Raw genomic sequence first — 23,925 nt, 5'->3', positions numbered from 1 at the left:
CTTCCCATCCCCCCCCCTACCCCCTCCCAGTTCCCCCAGCAGTGCACATTCGTCATCAGGTTTGTCTGATTAAAAGACAGAAGGCCTCAGGTAGCTATTGCTGCTGCGCTGCGTCACATCAGTAATCCTCCACCATCTCCATCTCATTCAGGCTCAGACACTCGCTCGCGTTGTGGAATGAATACCCTGCAGGGGGAGGGGGGGGGCAGAGAGAGTGAGAGTAAGATCAGAGGGACAGGGGCTGAGAAGTGCTAACGGGGGATAAAGATGCAGACATAGTTTGATAGGAAGAGCCTTCTGTTGTGGAAAGATATCATTGGTCAATTTCAGAAGGAAAAAAACATTTACACATATGTATTACATTTAGCGTGTTTATGTATGGTTATGAATCACATGTAGAGATAAGCTAGAGGTCATTAAGCCGAGGAGTTAACATGCATAGCTGAAAGTGAGTGAACTGCGCAAGTCTTGAAAATTCGGTTTGAGGACTACCCTTTTCCTATTCTGTTCTATAAAAACAACTATTTTAAACTATTCAAATACACAATACACTTCATTTCATACCATATCATATTTGGTTCAAGATTGATATCAGGACAGCAGAAAGTCTCCATATCTTCCGTCGCAATCTATAAACTCTTCTGTTTTGCTTTTACTTTACACCCAAGCATTTTGAAATAAATGCATATTCAGGAAATATTCGTATAGAGGTGATTACACGGACTCGGTTGACCCCCCAGAGCGTTTCGTTTGCAAATCTATCCACCTTGGGACCCGTTATTGTTTGTGGGGTCAGTTTCTATCGGCCTCGTGTAAATAATAGGGCTATACGCACGCGAAACTATGCAGATACAAGCAGTTTTCTCCTCGTGTAAACGGCGCCTAAGTCTGTTTTTCTTTACTGAATGACTGAAGCGTTTGGATTTGAGTTGCATAGGAGTTTTTCTTAATATTCTCAATAAAAGCGAGGCCACTTGTTTACATGTATTTCAAATTACGAGACAAATCCCATCCCTGGGTTTCCACTCCAAACCGCTCACGGGTGCATCAATAACTTCAGACATAAGCCTACCCTAGGAGCCCATCCTACACACCTGGTGCTGGTGCAAACACGTCTCCAAGAAGACTATTACTTTCTGCTGGTGCTTCAGAAAGCTGTCTTTTTGCCTTTGTGGGACTCCTTTTGAATCCAGATGATGAAAACAGTTTCCATGTTGGCTTGTTTGTGTGTTAACTCTTGATGTACACGTGTTGCTGACTGGCTGTGTTTTGTATAATCATAATGCTAATCTGGGGTCAAGCTATTTAGAGCTAGCTAATAATAGATTCTGAGCATTTACAGATGAATGAAGACAATAGGAAGAAATATAAAATGGTGTTGAGGTCACGTACCCAAGATGCTGGGGTCAGGGTGCAGCATCATGGGCTGTTTCTTCTTCATCTTCCCTCCCTGGTTGTCATAGAGACCAGACTTGCCCATGTGGTTGGCTTGAAACATGGACTGCAGGGTGCTTGGATTCATTCCTCGCATTGAGTCCTAAGAAAAAGGGAAATACAAATAAATGTGTGAATCAAAAGCAACTTTTACAAATGTAAAGCCCTTTCTTGTTATAGCCTTTAGTAACTGCTAGTGCGTTATTGTTTACAAAGAAAATGTTTTCTGACCTGCAGAGGGAAGTTCATGTTCAATCCAGCCACTTCCTTTGATAACTGGGATACATCAAGAGAAAAAAGCACACTTTGAGCCAGTTTATTTGATGTTGCCTTTTCATTATATTCTAACACATACATCATGGTGTTTTAGAAGCCTGGCTTTTTAAGACAAACATTCACAATTATGGATAAGCTATTTTCTTTTCTCCTTATTAACACTGAGTATAATTAGAACAATTTCCCAGATATTCAAAAGGTACTGGGTGCCTGGTCCTGTTTTTCTTTACATGTGTAATGTATATGCTTGATCAGCGAATCACAGTTAGTTAGGTTTTTGTAGTATGCTGTTCTCATTTAAAAAGACAGACATGTGTAGCTCAGGCCTACCTGCTGCTGCTGTCTCTGTTGGTTGGCTTTCTGTTTGGCACGTCGCTCCAGGAACTGTTTGGCGAACTCTTTGGCTTCCACTGTGTCCCCTAGGTAGGACCGGATGAACTCCAGCACTGCATAGGGAGACTCCACCTCCTTCAGGTAGGCCACAATTGTGGAAACTTAATAAAGACATAAAGTTGAAATGATTAGAAATTCTAGGAACTTTTTGAGATCAATTTAAATAAAGCCAAAACATTTTTGAACTAAGTTCCGGGGGGAGTTTTATTAACCTTAACCTAGCTAAATTCATAAATCGGCCTACCATCCAGTGAGGAGGAGGAGTTGTTGGCAGAGGTGTTGAGAGCGTGCAGCATCTGTTCACACCAGGTAGTGAAGCCGTCCTGAGGCTTCATGCCCTGCAGCAGCTTCAGCAGCTTGTCCTCGTCCTCAGTCCGCTTCCTACGCATCATGTACTGATCACTGCAGAGGACATACAACCATAACTGAAACATGGACACCTATAACTTTAATATTAGAATGCCATATGCCACTGAAGGTGAACAAAAAAAAAAACGGAGTATTTGAAATATTCCTTTTTGGCTTCCTGTACCTGAGTGAGGGGCTGCTGCGGCTGTTCTTCAGGCCCATGTTGTTGTTGCTGTTGCCACGCAGGCTGGCTTGGTTCTTCACAGCCTCGTCCCACATGCCCATGCTGCCTGAAGAGCTTCCACTGCTGCTCTTGCCCTCCATCCCTCCAGGCCCGCCCCACATGCCAACACCATCCGCCCACTGCCCGCCCATGGAGGAGCTCCCCATCGACATGCCAGAGAGCTGGAAACAGACAGAAAAATCATTTAGAAAAATCTTCTATCGGCATTCTCTCTCTGACTGTCTGTATGAAACAGTTCATTTAAAACTCACGCGCTCTCTCTGCTGCTGGGCTCTCTGTTGCTGCTGCTGCTGCTTCAGGAGCCTCTCTGCCTCCTGCTGCATCTCCAGCAGAGCCAGAGCAGGGGGCTTTCCTGCCTTGGAGAGCCCTGAGGAGGGGGCCCCGCTCCAGCCTGAGCTGCCTGCCCCAGGACCCTGCTGCTGGGGAGTCTGCTGCAGCAACTTCATGATCAGCTCTTGCTGCTGACGACACTGCAGGGAGAGAGAACAGAGGTTTGAAATGAACAACATAATAAGCTGAAAAGCCATTCTCATTGCATGTTATTCTCAAACGGCATCATCAATGGCGCACTACTTGGATGTCTAACTTGTGAAATCAAATGTCAGCTTTAATGAGCCTAGCTTGCATAATGAAAATACAGCAAATCAGATCCTGCAACTCACCTGCTTGCGTCTGAAGAGCTCCTCTTCCTCCCTCCTCTTCTGCTCCTCCTGAAGCCTCCTCTTCTCCTCCCTCCTCTTACGCTGCTCCTCCTCTTCACGCTTCGCCCTGAGTTCAGCGTCTCTCCTCTCCTGCTGGAGCTGAAGGGAACACATCAGGAGTCAAACGATGTCAAATGCATTAACTAAGAAGTTAAGCTAAATAAATATTGCATCAGAGACAATCATTGTGTTTACAGTTATTGTGCCTGCTAGCATTGCTTACAATTTCTCTAGCTAGCAGTTCAAATCAAAGTTTTTCGCTGTTGACAATAAGATAGAGTAAAAATGACTGATCGCATAAAAGATGTATGGAAACATTGAAATCTAAATGTAGATAAAATGGAAGTCTTACAACTGAAGCCACCTTTTGAAGCTGTTCGAGAGTTGGACCCTGAGTAGAAGGATTCATTGTTATGTCCCAAAGACTGGCTTCACCGCCTACATGGAAACAAAACGGGTTATTTAAGCGCAATGAGGTAAAGACGTGTTGTTTTGTGGACATTCAAAGCCAGTGTAAAGCGTACCTGACGGCTGTGAAGCTGAGGTATGCATGTCCCACATGGACCCTGTATCTGGCACTGACATCGACCTGTTCATCGAAGGCATCATACCCTGCTCACTGCACCTTGGACAAAAGAAGCTAAATCAAACACGGAAAGTCCAAAAGTCTAAATCCCCTCTGTAAAAGGAAAGAAACTAGGGCACAAACACAAAACAATGCTCAGACATGTAAAGGAATAGTTCCATTAACCTACCTATTAATGAGCTGGAATAGCTGCTGCTGTTGGAGCTGCTGATAGAGAGCTGCTGCTGCCGCCAGCTCCTGTTGCTTTTTCAGGCGGTCCTGGTCCAGGTTCCCCTGAAAGAAACAGCGACCACCAGTCAATAAAATGTATATTCTAACTCAATACACCACAACAGCTATCTAATAAAAAATGTGCTATAGCTAAGCAAGAACTTCTTGGGGGGGGGAATTGTCAATTATTTGTTACCACAGACTTCTAAGTTACAAAAGGAACAAACATTAAGTGTGCATTTCCCCAACATGATGCACAGACAGCTGCCACATGTATAGGTAATCAGGGACCTGTGACAATGTAGCGTTACATTACAGCATTAAATGGAACCTGCCCTGTTCTGCTCCACTAACTTGAAGCTTTCATGCACACGGGGCCACATTATATAGTTTTATGACTGTTGTTTGAATACCACTTCCTCAAGAAGGTCATTCATTCATTAGCAGGAACACAAATTTAAATGACATGTCTTAAAATCAAGCATGGGGGCAATTTCAGAAATCTCACGTTTGAATTGAATTTGAATAAATCGTTTGTTTTTTTACCGTAACCTGTCTATCAAGCTTCCCTCTCCTCTGCATCCTCCCCTCCCCATCTTCTACGTTGGCAGAGCTCTGACTCACAGTCCCGGCGGACCCCCGGGTGGGCTGCGGGCGCTGCGTCGGTGGTGGCTGTCTCACCAGCAGGGGCGGAGGGGAGGGCCCTGGGGCGAAGGGCACGCGGCCCCACATTTTGATGACATCTCCCAGGGGTTGGAAGCCCTCGTCGCAGCCACGCTTCACCAGCAGGGTCATGGTGAAGTAGCCGGCCTGGAACCACTCGCACATCTCCACCGTGGTGAAGGGACCTGGTTACATTGAGATGAATGAGTTTACAATGCAAACAGTGCAATAACATAGCTTTTATCCAGCTTTTATTCATGAATTAATGTGTTATCCTTGCATGTACGAGTAAGTAGTATAATAATAATAATAATAATAATAATAATAATAATAATAATAATAATAATAATAATAATAATTAGGGATGCTCCGATCAGGGTTTTTGGGGCCGATCGCCGATCACCGGAATCAGTATCGGCCGATCACCGGAATCAGTATCGGTCGATACCGATCGCCGATCCGATCATAGGGTGGGTGGGGGCTATGGGGATCTTCCATTTAAAGTGATGTTTAAAACTCAGTTAATGGGACTCATTTTTATATTGCTTCAGTTTATAAATCGTAACGGATCGAAAAGTTCAGATTCATTTTTCAATACATAACACGCTTCCACAAACAACCAACATAATTATTCAATTCAAATGAAGAACATTATTCAAGTTTACATTAACTTTGGATAATAACACGGGAGAAATGAGCGGAAGCGCTCTCTTTTCCTCTCTCCCCCTCTCTCCCTCTGTCTCTCTCCTGACAGCCCGTCAGTATCTCATGCAGCTCACTGATCCAGTAATGAGCGACCCGACAGTGAAGAATAAATATATTTATAACTAGTTTAGCTTGTTCGAGAGGTAGATAAAATAGCTCAGTGTGTTAGGTCTAACTCTTAATGTGTGTTCTGCTCCGCTCACCGGTCCGTCACAGCGGGTGGAGCTGCAGGATTTCTGCGTCACACACACGTTGCATACCGCTATTTTATTGTCTTTTTCGGACACCTTAAAATACTGCCAGACTAGTGAAGCTATTTTGGCGAGCTTGTTTTGCCGCGCACAGAGAAAAGTGTCATGTATTTTACGTCATGTGATCGGCTCTCCTGATCGGCCTTTATAGAGAGCACTGATCGATCGGCCGAGAGTGAATATCGGCTGATAACGATCGATCGGAGCATCCCTAATAATAATAATAATAATAATACACCTGAGGTGCAGCTCAAAGTGCTTGAATAACATGGCACACATTACAAATTAAAACAGAGAACAAGAAATTCACTTCAGGTCAGACAGTAAAACCTTTTGACACATGCAGCTGCAGCATACCAACATCGTATAACAATGCAAGGAACACAACAGGAAGTAAAAGGTATGATAATAAAAATTAAATAAATAATGGATCCCTTCAGTAAATTTAAGGAAGGCAAAATGAACAAATACAATGAAAGAAAAAAAAGAAATAATCTGAATAATATAGATTAAAAGACTAATTTAAAAAGGTAATGTTGCAAATAAAACAATAATACATAATATAATAGGTATAAAGGGTGTGGGAGTGTACCCTGGATCTCTCCCTGTGGGTCCTTGTAGAACCACTTCATGGCGGCCTCGTGTGACAGCGGCAGAGCGGCGGCTGTGTTCCTGCACTCCTGTTGCTGCTGCAGAGCCTGGGTGAAGCACTCCTCCTCCAGAGAAGTGTCCTGCAGTGACGCCACCATCTTCTCTGCCTCCTACACACACACAGCACATTATTACACATTAAAATGTTCAAACACAGAATGTCAATACTCTTAAGAGCAAACCCAAGACTCTCCTTTTAAATGTATTGTATTTGGTTTTTCAGTCCTGTGTTTGAAAATAATGTTGTTGGGTTAGTGAAGCACTTAAGTGTTAGCTCTTGTGTATGAAACATGGTTTATAAATAATTGATCTGATTTGATTTACAAGTAGGTTTTGGTTTAGATGGAGATTGATTACTTTTTGGAAAAATAATCCCTGGTTAAATGATTGAAATGTAATTCCTGTAACAATTGAGACAGCTGCATTCACACACAAACATGTTATTACGCATGAAGTGTTCATTGAGAGAATATCAATACTTTGAAGTGCCTATTCAAGATCTCTTCGTTTTAAATTTGGCTTTTAAAAGTATTTGATTTATTCTTGATTTCTTTCAGTCCAGTGTTGTTTTGGTTTAGATAAGAGTTTTTAGGCTTTACATTTGGGTCAAGTGTAGAAGAAGTTATGTTGCAATGAGTGATATGCTCCACAAATTGAAAAAAATATATAGCTCAATCTCATATTAATTAAATTTCATTTCATTTACATTTTTCTTTAAAAAAAAAAAAAAATACTGCTACTGAGTTTTTTTACTTATTGTGTTTTTATTATTAATAACTTGGGTTATACTATTTGTTTTTAAATACGCAATCTATTCTTTACACGGCATCTTGACTATACTTCTGCTGTTGTAAAAATGTAAATGTCGTCATGACGGGATTCATATTCTGAAAAACACATTGTTTTTATTGAATTGAGCTACAAGTGCTTTCTGTTTCACTTGAGACAGCTGCATGAAATGTGCCTCCTGTTGTTCCTACCTGCTGCAGGTGCTTCATGCCCTCATCGTCCTCTGCGTCCCCTCCAGGTGGAGGGTGGAGAGGAGCAGCAGAGGAAGGAGGTGGAGGAGGCATACGTGACGAAGGGGGGGCGCTGGGGCTCAGCTGGCTCTTAGAGACCCCTACAGGAGCCATGTCTGAAAAACACAAAAACATTAGTAAAACAATGGGCTCTATTTTTAGAGTTTCTATATATGAGGTGGTGATGTTGGATTGAGGCGGGTAGAGCCACCAACTGGCTCTGTGTGAGACAGCAGCAGGTTTAGTAAACAAGATATTAAATGACCTCACATATTGTATATCAAAGCCAAAATATCAACGCGGCAATAGTTCCACACACTTACGGTACATGACTAAGAGCTTGGCTGAATCCAAGAAGCCAAAAGCTCTACAGTTACAGGATTAGACCCTTAACGCTTCAATTTTGTTATTCAAGATACAAGTTTGAATATGGCAAACACTGATGACTTAAGTTTGCCTCGGTATTCAAACTCATTGCTCAATAAAAAGCTGGAAGAATCTGATAATAAAGTCAAAAGATCCATACTAGATATTCATACTAAGTTTGGCATTGTTCCATAATTCATTTCCTACTTTCTTTAGATTTGATACCATTAGTATATTTCATATCATACTAACAAACTTCTCATACTATTTATTTTCTCCACATGTTCTTGTCCAACTTCACACGCATAATTCACATTTCACATGGTTTAACTGCAATACATACATATCAATTTACATATATTTTTGGAAAAAAACATGAATTGCCTTCATAATTAGAAAAAGAATAGGTACCTAAGAGAGCTGCTAACTGAATCCATCGGTCTGTTGCTTCTGACGTGAAATAGGGGGTACCTTCACTGGCCGCGCTGCTGGCTTTGACAGGGTGGCTGTTGTTCAGCTGAGGATTGTCCACCAACAGGCCTGCGTTGCTGGGCCGATGCTCCACAGAGGGGGGGGGTACAGTGTTGCAGTGCTGGAGGAGAGGATGAGGGTGAAGCTGGCTTTGTCTCGCAGTCCCTTACAGCAGAGCCAGCTTCTTTACTCTCTGTAAGGGGAGAGCGGAGGAAAGAAAGAAAGGAAAGCATTAAGTAAGATGCCACAATCATCAGTTATGAATTCCTCCTGGGCTTTTGAACGAATAGGAAAAGCCTTATGAACAAATCATTTTTCACTGAACAATGCAATAATAAAGCTGGCAAGGGAACGATTCCAAAAACATTATAAAATCATAAAATAAAAAGGTTTTTCCTCACCCTTGTCTTCTTCAGCACTGTTCCTCTCGATGTCAGCGTAGCACTCCTCGTCTTCCTCGTCCTCTATCCCCTTAAAATCAAACTCCTCCTCCAGGATTGTGTCCTTGTCACCCTTCTGACACAAAGGAAGAGACAATTAAAAAGTGTACCAAATACTCATTGACATTCAATGAGAGCTGACCGTAAAATAAATAAATATCATAAAACAAAACAAAAAAACTTGACTTTGTTTGAAGAGAACGTTCTTAAGAATAATTAAATGTACACACCTTCAAAGCCATGAAAGCTCCAGAGGAGTCAAACGTGCCCATCTCCCCGTCTTCCTCGTCTGTGCACCACTCAGGCAGGCCGTCTCCGTCGTCCAGTCCCTCACGCCGGCGGCCACCACCATGGCCATCGGCGTCCCTGAAATCGAAATCAAACTTCCGACGACGACCCTCGCCGGGACCGGTGTGTTCCCGCCAGCCTGCTGAGCGAGGACCCCCATCTGACAGAGAAATGGACAGCCATCAGTGAGGATAGGGTCTCTATGCAGCTCCCTTTTAGCAACACTCCACTTTGTCTGGTAGAAATCCCTTCACTGCCACTAGATGTCACTATATCTACTGTTTCAGCTGAACACATCATCACAACTGAGCTTTGATAGCATGGAGTAAGAACTAGTATAATTGATTATCTTCTACTTAGGCCATTTTAATATTTAAAATTGTATGAGCCCTCAGCATGCATGTTGTATTTTAGGCAATCCGAACGCAAGTGAGAACCAAAGGTTGTGATTACACTGATTTAAAAAGCCATTTCTACACATTTCATTTCTTAAAGCCACAGGCCTGTTTACCACGACATCTGATAAGGTGTTCAACGCTAAGTGGCCATGTATGAATAAATCAAATCGAAGTTCTGTGGAATGCACGTCATGCATTCTAAAAAAAGAAAATGACTGATGAGGTGTTTCTCCTTTGTATAGCTTTCATTTTTTAACACAAACGAGTTTACGGCGGCGGGACAATGAATAAAAGCGTGTTTGTTTTTATCCTACCATCCCTGCGGACTCCTGCAAGTCTCCAGTTGGTTCCCGGCTCCACCACCACCACCCCAGCCCCAGCACCAGCCCCTGCCCCCGCCGCCGCATCCTCCTCCTCCTGCTGCTCCTCCCGGAGGATGCGCCAGTTATCGCTGTCAGCCCTTGTGAAATCCTTCCGTCCTGGAACCACAGGCACTACAGGCTCTTCAAAGCCGGGACGCCCGACCTCCCGCCGGACCGGCTTCTCAAATCTACGCTCACCCCTGAGAAAAGAAGGGAACATTTGAGAAATAAGTGATAAAAAAAAATAGGAGAAATGAGCCCAAAGCATAAAGTCGGTTTTATCTGGGAGTACAGGAGTAACAAACATATTGTAGTTCAGCCTATCCAGATAAAAGAAGATACCTAGGTAAATTATGCAACATTGTAATTGTAATACAAATATCAGTGAGGATTTTACATTTCCTTCTAGTTTATTACACTTTATTACGTCTTCTCTCAGCCTTGAAAACAAATGCCTTTATTTTTGGCACTAAGCAATTTAATCCATGATTTATTTGACCTTCAATTAGTGAGTTTTTCTTACCGGTCATCCCAGCTCTGGCTGCGATGAATCTCTCGGACGCCGCGTCCAAAACCCACCTCCGGTTCTTCAATACTTCTTTGGTAAAATCCACCTTCACCGCGACCTCGTCCTGATAAAATACACACGGAGCAGAAGGGGTTTGTATTTAATATCATCATCATCTGAATGAAAGAGCTTGAGATTGGCTAATACGTCTTTTTCTGTTAAATAAATCTCATATATCTTATTTTTAACACTTTTATAATTTATTTGACTGATATATGATTAGCTTATATCTTCTTTAAGAGCTGCAGACAAACGATGAAACCGGCACAGCATCCTTCTTCCAAGTTGTTTCCTTGGCTGTCCTGAACCGGATGGTAAGTGTTTACATTGGCCATTCATATGTGCAGAGTGCTGTGTGCACAAGGTGAGTTTGTAAGCCAAGTGGTTTTAGACAGGTGTGGGTGGACAAAAGGAGGACTATTTAGACAGGCTAAGAGGAAGTGTGCTGCACCAAGATGGTGGAAGAAAAAAGGGAAATAAACACTCCAGTGGTTGGCTTGAATAAACTGTTTTACTTTCTCTGGATAACAGCCATTGTAGTTCCGGCCAAGCTTTTTTTGGGCAGTGTTTTTGTTTCTGTTGGACTCGTGTTAGTTTAAGCACAAGTGGTTGTGGAGTCTGTTTGCATGCACTTAGGCTGAATCAATGCTCTACTTTATTTGTTGCTCTCTCTTCTAATGGGTGTCTGGGAGTTTTTTTTGCCGTTACCTCGACCACCTCGCGGGGCCCCTCGTCCTCGGACCACTCCAGCTGGGGCGGTGGCGCCCACCCCTTTTCCCATGAGCCTTAGCACCGCCACACTGTTCACAGACATGGAGAAGTTCCTCTGCGGAGAGAGAGAGAATGGAAAGAGCAAAAGGCAAGAATGTGAGGAATGCGAGTTTGCAGCTGCATTTGTAAACCAACAGCACCGCTCGCTTTGAAAACTCAGATCATATCGCGATGAGATATCACATGAAAAGCTGGAACAGTTTGACATTTGCAGGTATCAGTGTATTTGAGGATATGTGTTAATTGCAGACCTGCTCCTCCTCAGTGAGAGGCACCAGTGCCAGTGGCTGCATGGGCTCATCTTGCAGAATAGCAGCAAACTCCTTATCCTGCATGTCCTCTGGGACCTGTAACAACAACCATAGGCACTGAGGATGACATTACTATCTTTCAAAACTTTTGGCCTGACTTCGAAAAACAACTTTCCGATACAGGTTTTGTTTTTTGAAGCTAGGGAAATGGGATTTAAAAGAGAAAATCATGCTTGTGTTTTAGCACCATTAACTTTGACAACATTACTAAACGTCTTCTTCAGTGATTCGAACAGAGAAACTTTTCACACTCACCTTGTTGTCTTTGATATAAAGTGCTAACATCTCCTCTCGGCCGTAGCGATACTCGGCCAGCTTGTACTTTGGCATGGCGGGGGAAGGAGGGGGGGACGTCACACTCCCCCCACTGGACAGTGCACGGAGCCTGCGTGAGAAAAAGTACAGGAATCATGAGGAATTAGGATAATGTATTTTTAACATCAATTATCTTTGTCTGAATGTTCAACAGACCATCAAGACTTCTCAGTGTTGCAATTGAAATGTAAGACTTTTTAACATGAACGCTTTTAAACAGTATTTCAGTGTCAGTGTTTCAACAGGAAATTACTAACTGAACTTTTAAGCTACATATTGGCACTTGTTATTGTTCCTGCCTACTGACTGGAGCTGACATACAATGTAGGAAAATCACTTGTAAATAACTTAGTGTAAAGTCCACTGTTGGCAGAGAAAAATTGCAGCTATTGTGCAAGCTGGATATAATTCCTTTTAATCTGTACTGAAGAAAAAGATCTACAAATATTTGACTAAATACTTCGCAAGCCAACCATCCTCTCACGCGGGTCCCTCTGAATACACTTGGCTCAACGCAGATGATATATTAGCTTTTCCAATCTGAAATTTTCATTTTAAAAAGCTATTACTAGCGGGCCAGGTTCCAAGGCCTGCTGTTCAACAATGGCTCCATTCACATGCTTCTACAGAATGTGTCATTGACTCCGCATCAAAACCACATGGAACTCTGGGAGGTGTGGGATGCAAGAGGTAAAAGGAAGGCATCATGAAAGACAAGTTGGCAGCATGTGGCATTTCAGGGTAAAAATGGTGTTGCTGCTACTAATATGAATAATAAAATGGTGAGCTAAGGAAACATTCCAGTGATATACTAAGCAATACTTCAAACAGGACGGAGAAAGACATCTTAAAGATCTTCCACGTTTCATATCTATACGTTCATAATCCTCTGAGTCTTATAGAGCAAAGGTCAGTCCAACAACTGTTACATAAATCTAAATGCAAGGCAGAATGTTTTCACTTTGAAGTCTACCACAATGCCCAACACGCTCGACAGCTCTTCTGCCAACCAAACCTCAAATGATCTAAATAATTTTGAAACGCTAACAGGCATTAAAGGACTTGTAAACATGCAGCCACACAGCTGGCGGTGAGCACATACATTGGCCACGGCTTAGATTTATTCAAGAGGTGCGAGTATAAAAGTAGGGCTAGAAGGGCCACTGAGAGGAAAGCAGCTGCAGATGTGTAAAGAGAGAAATATTCTGCGAAGCTGGCACAGAGTCAAGAATGCACACAGCAGTCACAGGCTTTTAGATATTGAGTGATACCAAACTGAAGACTACACCCCCTCTTAAGCACAACACAAGCGTCCACTGAAGGATGAGGTGGAGAATCAGAGAGATGGAAAGGACAACAATTCCTATATTGGCCCTCTTCAGACCAAACATGTGCTTTTGTTATCCAATCACAAGTGGACAGCTCTCTTGAAAATAGGCTGCGTCACTTGGACCCATCGATAGCGAGTTAACTGAATAAATAATCACTTTGCTGTTGGTGCATCCACCTCTTTCTTTCTCTTATGTGCCAAACACTCACTCTGCACATTCACATCTGTGCTCAGAGCTGCCTACTTCCACAGAGCTGATCACAAAAGATGCATATCCAATACCAGGAGTGAACAGGGCCTTTGATTTAAAGTGAAAACTGCTTTCCAACAGTTAGAGATGGCATGATAAAACAGTCTGTGAAAGTTGTAACTATCAACTACTTTCATCATCAATTTATCTGCCTTCTATTTTTTGGTTTCTTGTTTTATGAAGTGCAATAAAAAAGTGGAAAATAAAAATGTTCATAGCCCAAGGTTAGGTGTTTAAATAGCTCTCTTTGTCCGAACAAAAGTCCAAAACCAAAAGATATTTTGTTAAGCATCATATGAAAACAGAAAAGCCAGAAAAGCTGGACCTAGCTATTATTCACATTTTTACATGAAAATGACTTGATCGTCAAAATAATTACAGCGAAGCTCGGCAAAAGTAAAAGGACTCCTAATTTGCAACATGAAGAGGCATCTAAAAAAAGAAGGCCAGGTTATCAACTATGCAGCAGAGTATTCTCCTGGCATTTAAGATAATCTCTCCACGTGGGTGTATTGCCGTTGCATTTAATGGGCACATTCAACAGTGGCATTTAACATTAAGACATGACCATTTTTATATCAAGATTCCTTTTAAACAACACAGACTAAAGTATGAATAATATTCACAATTACATTGCTTTGAACACCTACAGTTTAATTACGGAGTAAAATATCTGCTCATTACAGGTGATAAGGTCAAAAGCTCCACAACCACTCATGGAGTTCTGTCAAATCATAACACATTAAACATTCATTAAATCTTGTTGTCAAAGAGCTGTTTAATCGTCATGAGAGCATTTATAAGAAATAAGATTGGTTACCATTCTGGGCCGAAGTTAAGAGTCTCAGCAGTCATATTCCTCACGTCCACACAGAACTGAGTATCTGAGGAGAAAAAGGTTCATGTTTTATTTCTTGGAGCAACTGTAAAGTCAAAATGAGTCAAAATGAGCGAAGATGTCTTACCCTGTCCAGATGATCGGAGCAGGCTGGACTGTGCTGGACCAGGCTAGAGCTGGCTGGCTTTAGTTAGGCTTAGGTGACTAAAAGGCTGAGTGGTGCTTAAGCTGTGGTCACAGAGCTCCCCAAACACACAGACACAAAGAGAATAGCTGCCAGTTGCAGGTGCTTGAGGAATATCAGGTCCTAACTAGATAAGGAAGGGGGTTCGACTATAGTTTGGAGAGTGGAATCTCCTGCTACTCACAGCCGAAAAAATGGTAGGTAAACAAAGAAAAAAACGAAAAAAAACTTGGAAATTAACAATGGAACAAAATAAAACACTCTTGCTAGTAATAATGTTTTCTTTCTTCTTTTCTGTTTTTACAGCAGTTATAGCTCACATTAAAGTTAAAAATATGAGTTGATTCATCAAAAAAGGTAACGCAGGAACGAGATAACAGCCAGAACACTGAAACAGGCTGCTGGAACAGCTGCCAAGAGCAGACGCGACTCGCACTCCTCTTTTCTTTTCTCTCTCCCTCCGTCCCTTTTTCTCTCTCGCTCCAACTGAAATGTTGATTGACGGAGACCCTCCAGGTGACTCCTTTATTTCCTGTCCTCCTCCCTTAGCACCACTGAAAAGTAAGCAGAGTTGGAGAGGAAATCAAATGATTAAAAAAACCGATGGAAAGGATCATGTTAGAAGTGTACACTTAAAACATTTGCCGTTGGTGGGATGTACTTTCACAGATTGGCCGCCTGCCTATAATGTGATAGGAAAGGAAGTGTAATTTGATTTCTAGACACACTATTTTCACAGCATGCCCTGGAGTTACTGAAAAGGTACTAGCCTGTTTTAATCAATTTGCACACAGCACTCTGAGCTGGGAGAAAAACATTGTGGTATTTTGACACTGAATGCATGAAACCAGCTAGCTGTTCTTTTGACTGTAGTGCTCAATCATGGCCCCTTGTTTAGCTGCTCACAGGAGATTTTCCATCCAGAAATCTAGGGAGTATATTTAGGTAACCAGGCTGCTTTTAAAAAGCATGCAGCTGTTTGTAAAGTCATGTAAACTACACCAAAACCAAGGCAACAAAATGTCACAACAGTAAATGCTCATATATTATACTGTCCTTATGACATGAAAAATCCTCACATTTAAATAACTTCTTTGCTGTTATATTTATGAGTCACGAGTAAGGAACTTTTATGGAATCAATAAGATGCAAAACTGGGTATTACAGAAGGAGATATACCTGCTTGGCTGTTACCATAAATCAAAAGTTATACTAATACTTGTGAATGTATTTTACTACTTTTTAACATCATAAAGGTTGTGTTAGTTGTGTTAGTTATCACATTTAGCCTGAAGCGCTGCCCTCTTATACCAATTCCATCAGGCGAACACTCAACTTGCTAAACACTTCTGTATATGAAATAACTTTGTGTACAACGATGTGACACTATAAATCTCTATTGCTTATACTGTTATACATAATCACTTTTCAGACCACAGGAAGTTCGCCCGGAACTAGGACGCTATCAAGGAACTTGAGTCTATTGCAAGGACCCGGGTCTAAATTAAGTTATTTTGACATTATTTTACCCCCCAAAACTCCATGGTCGGGGGTAGTACGTTTAGATGTAAATGGCATGACATACCGTTATTCAAGTATTGATAGAAGATTTATTTTTTCTAGATCACCTATCTCCACGGCAAGTCTTAGTCATTGGCACTGGCAGACAGTAAAAGCCTCTAAGGGTCTGTAGTTCGTTTATAAAAAAATGAATCTTTTTTACTTCAGTGTAAAATACTTTGATATATATATATATGACACGTATGATGTGGAAAAACAAGCTTTTGTTACAAATGTGGCACTCCTCTTTGCAGTTGGATAACACTAAGAAGAACATGATTGCAGTAGGTTCTTTAACAGTTTACCATCTAAGCAATTCATGGGACATTAAATAAATAAATTAACAATAATTAAAAATACACATTAAGACAACAGAGAATTGTAACTTGAAAGCTGACAGGTTAAACTTGCAGTGTGGCCGTACATTATTAAATTATATTGTGTGTTATTTTGCCCAAGATGAAGTTGGCCCTCTGTATGTATGAACTGAAGAGTAACATTCTATAGAAACATAATTTGTAAACAGAGATAAAAGCCCTCTGTTGAAAATGGGAACCTTGGATTTCCCCTCTGGTTGCATCAACTGTTTGATAAACTCCTTTGGGCTACTGTGGAAATATTTGATATTGGTAATCATACTTAAAGTAATGTTAGAGAAATTCAGTGTGGATCGTGACTTAAAATACATGCAAATAACACTTATTTATCAGTTAAAGGCACGGAACATGAAATCATTAAATGAGGGTTATTTATGGCACTCGATGCATTACCGCAACAATTAAGAATGTATAATTTTGCCTAAGCATCCGTAGACCGCCTTATGACTTCGAACTATTTCACAACTAAACTTTCGACTTCAGGCCACAACAGCCACTTTAGGACATATTTAAGAGTCTACTTTTTTATGAGAAAACTGAAGTAAGGTGACGCAGGAATAACTGTGCTTGCAGAACATAACATTTATATTGCATTTAGATATTTACAACTGTTATGCACTTAGAAATGTGGCGGGATAACAATGGCAAGCTGCTAAAATATAGACTAAAACTCTATGCTGAGGCTTCACATCAATGTATACCAGTTTTTAACTTTAACAAACTTTACAGTATTTCATTGTTTGGTCGTAAAGATGGCTAACATATTGACAAAATAGCTCGCGTTGACGTTAGCTAGCTTCAGCGAGCTACATTAGCTTTAAAATAGTTCCGTCTTTCAAGCCAATTAGCCTTACAACACGTCGACTTGTGGATAAAGAGGGACGCTTTTATCGTTCCAACAATATTTGCAACCAAACGTATCTTATTTGTATTGCAAACCAGAGACGGGTTAGCTGGTTTGCTAGCAAAACTAGCATACGGTTCGCGTTGATCTTAAAGGCCTTGTAGGTTCAAATGACACCAGATATGATGGCGGAGGGGGCGGAGTGTTGGGATCGGACTCCCCGGCCTTCTCCGCCAATGTGACCACCTCCACTCCGCTCTCGGTGTGAAGCTACGGCTAATGCGACGTAAACAACACACACTGACAGAAACAACAACCGTAAAATAACTTGGTGCAAAAGCTTTTCTCTCACAACAGATAAATCCAAACCATCCGAGTCGCAAGAGCCGAGGTTAGCGTGTTAGCCAATGTTAGCCAGCTAGCTAAAAGACAAGCTGCAAAGAGGAACCATGGCTTACCTTCACTGTTTATAGCTAACGTTACCAGACTGGTTGTCGGTACGGTGTGTCTACTGCCAATATCTCGTATGCATTGGTCTCTTAAACACTGTAAACGTATTCATTCGACAGAATCGTACTTTCAGAAAGTCGTGCTCTGTATTTTATTTATTATTTTTCCCCTCTCCTCCAACGGTCGCTGCTGCGTATCAGTATGTGTCTGCTGGCTCCTAGTCGCTGCTCTTCTTGTTGTTTGTGTTTCGGAAACATGGCCGTCCGTGTGATACCACGTGACTGCACATTGACAAGCGGCTAACCAATGTTGTAGCAGGGCAAACACACCCCTGTTTATCAGCCTGGACACCGACGTGTACTGCACTTTGCAACTGTATTTTCAAATGCAGTGTCTCAGATAAAGGTGTTTTTAATTTGCCGTTTTCCGCTGCGAGGAGAACTTTAGCATAACATTGTATTTTTGGCATAACTCAGAAACAGCCAGCTCAATAATACACATTCGCGTGGTAGAATAACTACATGAACTCCTGTAAAAGTTGTTTCGCACACGTTGCAATCAACAGCAGTATTCTTGAAATGCATAAGGAGATATGTTGAGGTATTCGCTATCAATACCCTTGAAAATGAACTGAATCACTAGCAGAGCATGTTGACTAGCAATGCTAAACTGAGCATGCGCGAGACTTTTGCCAACGGCAATATAGGGTTTAGTCAGCAGAGGGCGCTCTGTGCACATATTGTGCTCCATTGAAATGGCCCATTCTTCCCGGATATAACCAGCATGATGGCTAAAGTTAAACTGATACTTCTCGACAAGGGGGTACAAGTGAATGAAAAATATAAAAGAAAATTGTGAAAATGATATCAAATAAAACCTTCAATATTGTATGTGAATATCATCTGGTGATATGCAATTGGAACTTATAAAAAAAGAATTGTAAAACCATGAATCATTATACACTTTATGTTACTATAACTCATATATCCTAAAGAAATCTGAGTAACAGCTAATCAGCCTACATTAAGTAAACATATGTTTTATATTCATTTTTAAAATACTTACGTTTCTGCACACGCTTGCTTTATCAAATTGCAACTTTACATGTAACTAATGTCTCACAGACTCAAAGTATTTTACTTTTCCATTAATTATATCTGAGATGAAAACACAATATAGTATCAAGAGGAACAATATGTGTACCATGGTCAGATGTGCAGTGTATAATACCTGGGTGTTGATTCATGACATAAACTAGAAAATGTACACAGCCCGACAGAAGCATGTGCAGAGATGCATGGCTGCACAGACTTTAGGAGCAGATAAGTCCACTGTCTAACCAATGGATTCACTCTAAGCTACTGCTGCTTTGCATACTGAGTGTCTGTCCAAAAGTCATTATACCTTACTAGATTATGACTGCAACACCAATACAGGATGACATACTATCAGAATAGTTCAAACCCCATGGAATTTCTTCATTCTTAAAAAGGGTGTGTTACAGGACATGTCAAACTCACGATGGATGAGGAAAATACCCCGTTTTCTGTTGTTTTCATTTAGTGCAGATGTGTGATGATGCATCTGGTTGGCACCTGCGTCCTAAGCTTCTCCCTGCTGATGGCGTCCCCCCTGGTGAGTGCCACTGTGTCCAAAAGCTTCAAAGACTGCAGCCACTTTTTCTACATGCAGTCACCGCCTGCAGGGATAAAGGGAACCAACCTGAGGAGGGTCTGCCAGAAGTATGCAGACAAACTGCGCTACGCCACGTTGTATGACAGCAGTCACCACCTCCCCCTCTATTCAGCATTCATCTTTAAGAAGTCAGATGGGAAGAGGAGGATGGACACGCCATGGATGTATGAACCACAGGTAGAGACTAGTTTGTTTTATTTTCCCCTTAAGCCTGAAATACCTGAACGTTATTTGGGCAATAATGACTCATCTCAGGATAGTCTAATCCCTGTACAATACCTTTGCAGGAAGACCAGTCAGTATTGTTGTTATTAGAGACAAGACAAACAAACTGAAAGAAAACAGGAAGGTTTGCAAAGGAACAGAAAATATCTAATATAGGGATACGCTTTTTTATTTTCCAATTAAAAGAGACAGAATGTAGTAAAGAAGACTAAGCCTTCATGCCAGACAAATAAACAGCAATTGCTAACTGGTTAAAAGCCCTGTCAATCACAAAAGCAAGTCCCCAAACACACCTATATTTAAAAGGAATAGTTACAGATAAAGGACTTTTTTGGAACATATGCTCAATAGAGAGAGTTTGATAAGAACATTGATATTACACAATACGTTTACTATGTCGAATATTATTCTGAAGCCAGCTGATAAAAACAGAGAGTCAGCCTACCGGTACAAAATCACTATTGGCCTTACAAACATAAAACTGACTGTTGGAAAGAATGTGAACAGGCACATCTCCCACAACTACTCCTTTAAGCTTTTAAACCATTAATTGGATTATTATTGTCTTAGCAGTTTGTTACACCAACCACTCATAACTGGCATAAATCCCCTGGCTTTTGGATTACCATCACTTTCAAAATACTAACCACAATTATTTAATTTGTTCAATTCAAAGGCTTTATTGTCATATGCACAGTAGCTACAGTGTAGATATGGCAATGAATAATGTAAGTCCCAGTCCCCTCCAACAATGCAACATAATACATCAAACAAATACAAGAAATAAAACCAATAACAAATCTTATCTCTTCAGTTGGTTTCTGATGATGACAGTGGCAACATGAGAGCCCTTCCCCTCACTGAAGACACCCCCCCTCTGATTGAGGACAGCCAGGCCGTGTTGGAGGACTACACAGACGCTGTAGAATACAGACGGGGCCCGCTGAATCCTGACCTGCACCAATCAGAGCCAGACGACAAATCCTCCACATATACTCTCACCAATGTAGTCCCATTACTCACAAACCTCCTGGACGCTTCCTGGAACCCATACTTGGACATTATCCGCCGCCGCCTCAACAACTTCTGCCACGGCAAATCATTCATAGTGACAGGGGTGACTCTTTCTGGAGGGACCCTCCAACGAGATAACAGGGACCGCCTGGGAATCCCAAAATACTTATGGTTGGCTTACTGCTGCCCGAAGTTTGACCGTAACTCTCCGTATGAGGTGAGGTTCATGTTCCCTAGTTATGGGGGCTATGCACTGAATGAGCAGACTGACCACAGTGTGGTGGAGGTCCCTCTGAAGACTCTGGAGAGCTTCCTGAAGAGCCACACAGACACAGACAATGACCTGAATATTTTCTACAAGGGCTGTGTGTCAGAAAACACCTTTAAGAAGAAGAGAGACTTGACCAGTGTTTCAGTGTGATGGGACATCTTGAACTAGATGTAATGGATTGTCTACCTACTAGGACTAACTCAAACAAACCTATTAGAAGCAGTGTTAAGAAGTCCTGCCTTTACATGTTTACTGAATAAGAAGACTAATCAAACCTAAGCAGCAGAGCCTGTTGTATCCTGTATTCACAGTCTAGTATCAGCACAATCCTAATAACTCTTAATCCTATAAAAAGGCCCTTTACTGTTTAAGTGGCAGTGCCATGCATCAATATTTAGGTAATTGATTTTTATTAACCAATACTGTTGATGAAAAGTAAATATCTCTCTACTGTATGTGAGGTATAGGGTGATGAGTGATGGAAATATGTTGGACAAGTTAGGATTCCACTTTGTAAAATGAGTGTGAAAGGATGACATTACATACAGGCATTATCTCCACCATGGATACTTTTTTTCTAACTTTTCTTAAGTTGTACATACTAATAACTTCTGACATTGTTCACGGCCAATCACATCTGCGAAAAAACATGTGTGTAAAAAAATGAATAAAGCAACTGTTTTGTTATGTGCCTTATATGCGTTTCAGAGTGCACTGTCTATGAATCTCTAGTGTTGCTTATTTAAACTTAATTTAATGTCCCCCATCCCCTATTCTGTAGTGAAATCAATCTGTAATCTGTAAAATGATGTCTCACTAATGTGTTTCTCTGGATGTTTTTGAAGTGAAATTGCACGTTGTAGTTTTTGGGGAAGAATTAATTTCAAATGTATTGCCTAAAACATTTGATAACTCCAGGCAAAGGGGATAAGAACCGTTGGTAAGCAGCCAATTGCTGTACATCCCTCTGTAAGCAATTTAACAGCTGCTACATAAGGGCTTCACTGAATAAGATGTGCTGTTTAGTCAAGTGCTATATGGGGCCAACGCCAAGCCAAACACCAGATAGAAAAAATCTGATATATTTTTTTATTGGCCGTCTACTGAAGCTGTCCCCCTAGCTGTGGGTGGACCGGCTCAAGTGAATTGTTTTGCATATTGAGCCCTGATTACAGAGTGTAAAACCTGTTAGCTGTTTTAATGAGCTCCATGGACAGCCAAAGACGCACATTCAGTACTCTGAGCAGCTCACATTTCACAGCTTGAGTGACAAAACGTCTTGACTATGGCATTTTGGGTGCAGACTTTCCTGTTAGTCAACCTAATAACATCAGCGGTAAGAGGGAGAGTGGAAAAAGAGCTGTCTTCAGAATGCAGACAATTCCTTTACATGGAAACACCACCGACTGGTCTGGAACACCCCTCCCTCAGGTTCATTTGTCAGCGTTACAACAAGAGGACACGCTACCTGACGCTGTACAACACCGTGGATCATGTACCTGTGTACTCTGCGTACACTTTCAAACGATCAGCTGGGGACAAATGCGTGGATGTCCCATGGATGTATGAACCACAGGTAAGGGACAAATAAGGAATGCACATTAGATGCTTTGAGATGTTTTAACCTGAACAGCATGCTTTAATATTTACAAATTAAAACAAAAGAAATTCATGCAGATCACATTCTGTCCTATCATTGTCCTCTCATTTGCTCTATCTGTCCACACAGCTCTCCATGTATTCTGATACAGATGAGATGCAGCCATTCCCACGTGGTTACATGCACATGGACTTCGAAGATAACCAAGCAGTCCTGGACGATTACACAAACGCCGTCCTGTACGAGCGTGGCACCCTCAACCCAGAAGAGCATCAGGACGAACCAGATGACAAGGCCTCCACCTACACCCTCACCAATGTCGTGCCCATGACGCCAGACTTCAACAACAGAGTCTGGAACAAACAGGAGAACATCATCCGCAAACGGCTCAGCAACTACTGCCGCGGAACCGCCTACATCGTCACCGGTATCACCACCTCTGGGAAGATGATTCGCCGGGAGAACATGAACCGCGTGGCAGTGCCCAAGTACATTTGGTCGGCGTATTGCTGCATTGACTACGACCACAACGCACCCTTCAGCGAGCGATATAAGTTCCCATCTTTCGCTCACTACGGCCTGAATGAGGAGGAGGACAACGAGGTGTTGGAAATCTCCGTCCAGCAACTGAAGGAGTTCCTCAAGAAGACAACCTTTGTAGAACAGAACTTTCGGATCTTTGTGGGTGACTGTGTCCCCCCCAGGGTCCAGTAAAAATAAATAGGCACAAATATAGCTATAAAAGGCCTGCAATTTAGACATAACACTCTGGGTCATGTTCTGTCGTCTCTTACTTGCACAGTGGCACACTAAAAATGGCTCTGTTAGCAGTTGAATTGAATTTAGTTATTATTCAGCAATTCTATCATTTAAACCTGGTCCTTTCCTGCAGTGTAACTTCAAAATGTTTTCTGTGACAATAGTCTATGGTCCTTCATATAATCCAGCTCAACATTAAATTTGTTACCACTGGCAACAATACATACCTAAAGACTGAAATGTTTAGTAGTGCTCTTACTGTATTTTACATGAATCTCACGAAAATGTACCCGCCTTGCCTTATTTGCTGAAATAAACCTTTACAACCTTTAACTAAAATGTAGTTGAATCATTTCTGTGATATTTAATTTGGTTCATGATTTCCCATCATGAACCAATCAATAACAGCAGCAAGATAACTAGAATAAAAACTAGACTACATTTGACAAACCTTCTCATGGGGTCTCTGCTGTTGTTGTTCTGGGACATTTACAGACTTTAGATCGTCTGTACTGGAATAAAAAGGGTACATTTAGAGGCCACAGATGAAACAGAAGGCTGCTTTGCATTTTGTTTAAAGAAACTATAGAGTAAAGGTCCTTTTCTAATCTGACACATACATAGACTGACATAACACATTTCGTTTTTTCCAATCCTGAATTTTTTCCTCATTCTATAACCCTCTGTCTCAGAGAAAAACTAAAAAACAAGCTTAAAAGGCAAAAAGTCATATCTAAAGCCTTTTGTGGACAACTTA

General features: G+C 41.5%; 2 protein-coding genes across 2 annotated transcripts; one reads left to right on the top strand and one right to left on the bottom strand.

Annotated features, from left to right (window-relative positions):
- Positions 1-28: 28 nt before the first annotated feature.
- On the bottom strand, positions 29-17,870 carry gigyf1a (GRB10 interacting GYF protein 1a). The gene is given in 26 exon segments (XM_034136452.1): positions 29-186; positions 1,393-1,537; positions 1,666-1,710; positions 2,041-2,204; positions 2,348-2,505; positions 2,636-2,856; positions 2,947-3,165; positions 3,358-3,495; positions 3,749-3,834; positions 3,921-4,021; positions 4,152-4,255; positions 4,739-5,040; positions 6,404-6,572; positions 7,443-7,597; positions 8,259-8,421; positions 8,423-8,511; positions 8,720-8,834; positions 8,989-9,206; positions 9,759-10,006; positions 10,330-10,438; positions 11,083-11,200; positions 11,397-11,492; positions 11,712-11,841; positions 14,172-14,235; positions 14,317-14,927; positions 17,613-17,870. Coding segments are annotated over 24 exon segments (3,396 nt in total). The 5' UTR covers positions 14,207-14,235; positions 14,317-14,927; positions 17,613-17,870; the 3' UTR covers positions 29-118.
- Positions 17,871-22,052: 4,182 nt separating this feature from the next.
- LOC117487786 (endonuclease domain-containing 1 protein-like) lies at positions 22,053-23,455 on the top strand. The gene is made up of 2 exons (XM_034136451.1): positions 22,053-22,385; positions 22,539-23,455. Exons 1-2 carry the CDS (start codon positions 22,095-22,097, stop codon positions 23,121-23,123), a joined length of 876 nt encoding a protein of 291 aa, XP_033992342.1. The 5' UTR covers positions 22,053-22,094; the 3' UTR covers positions 23,124-23,455.
- The last annotated feature ends 470 nt before the right edge of the window (positions 23,456-23,925 follow it).

The sequence above is a fragment of the Trematomus bernacchii genome, unplaced genomic scaffold, assembly GCF_902827165.1.
Source record: "Trematomus bernacchii unplaced genomic scaffold, fTreBer1.1, whole genome shotgun sequence".
NCBI classification, from domain to species: domain Eukaryota; kingdom Metazoa; phylum Chordata; class Actinopteri; order Perciformes; family Nototheniidae; genus Trematomus; species Trematomus bernacchii.
The sequence above is the reverse complement of the archived record's forward strand: the minus strand, read 5'-3'. Positions and strand labels throughout refer to the sequence as shown.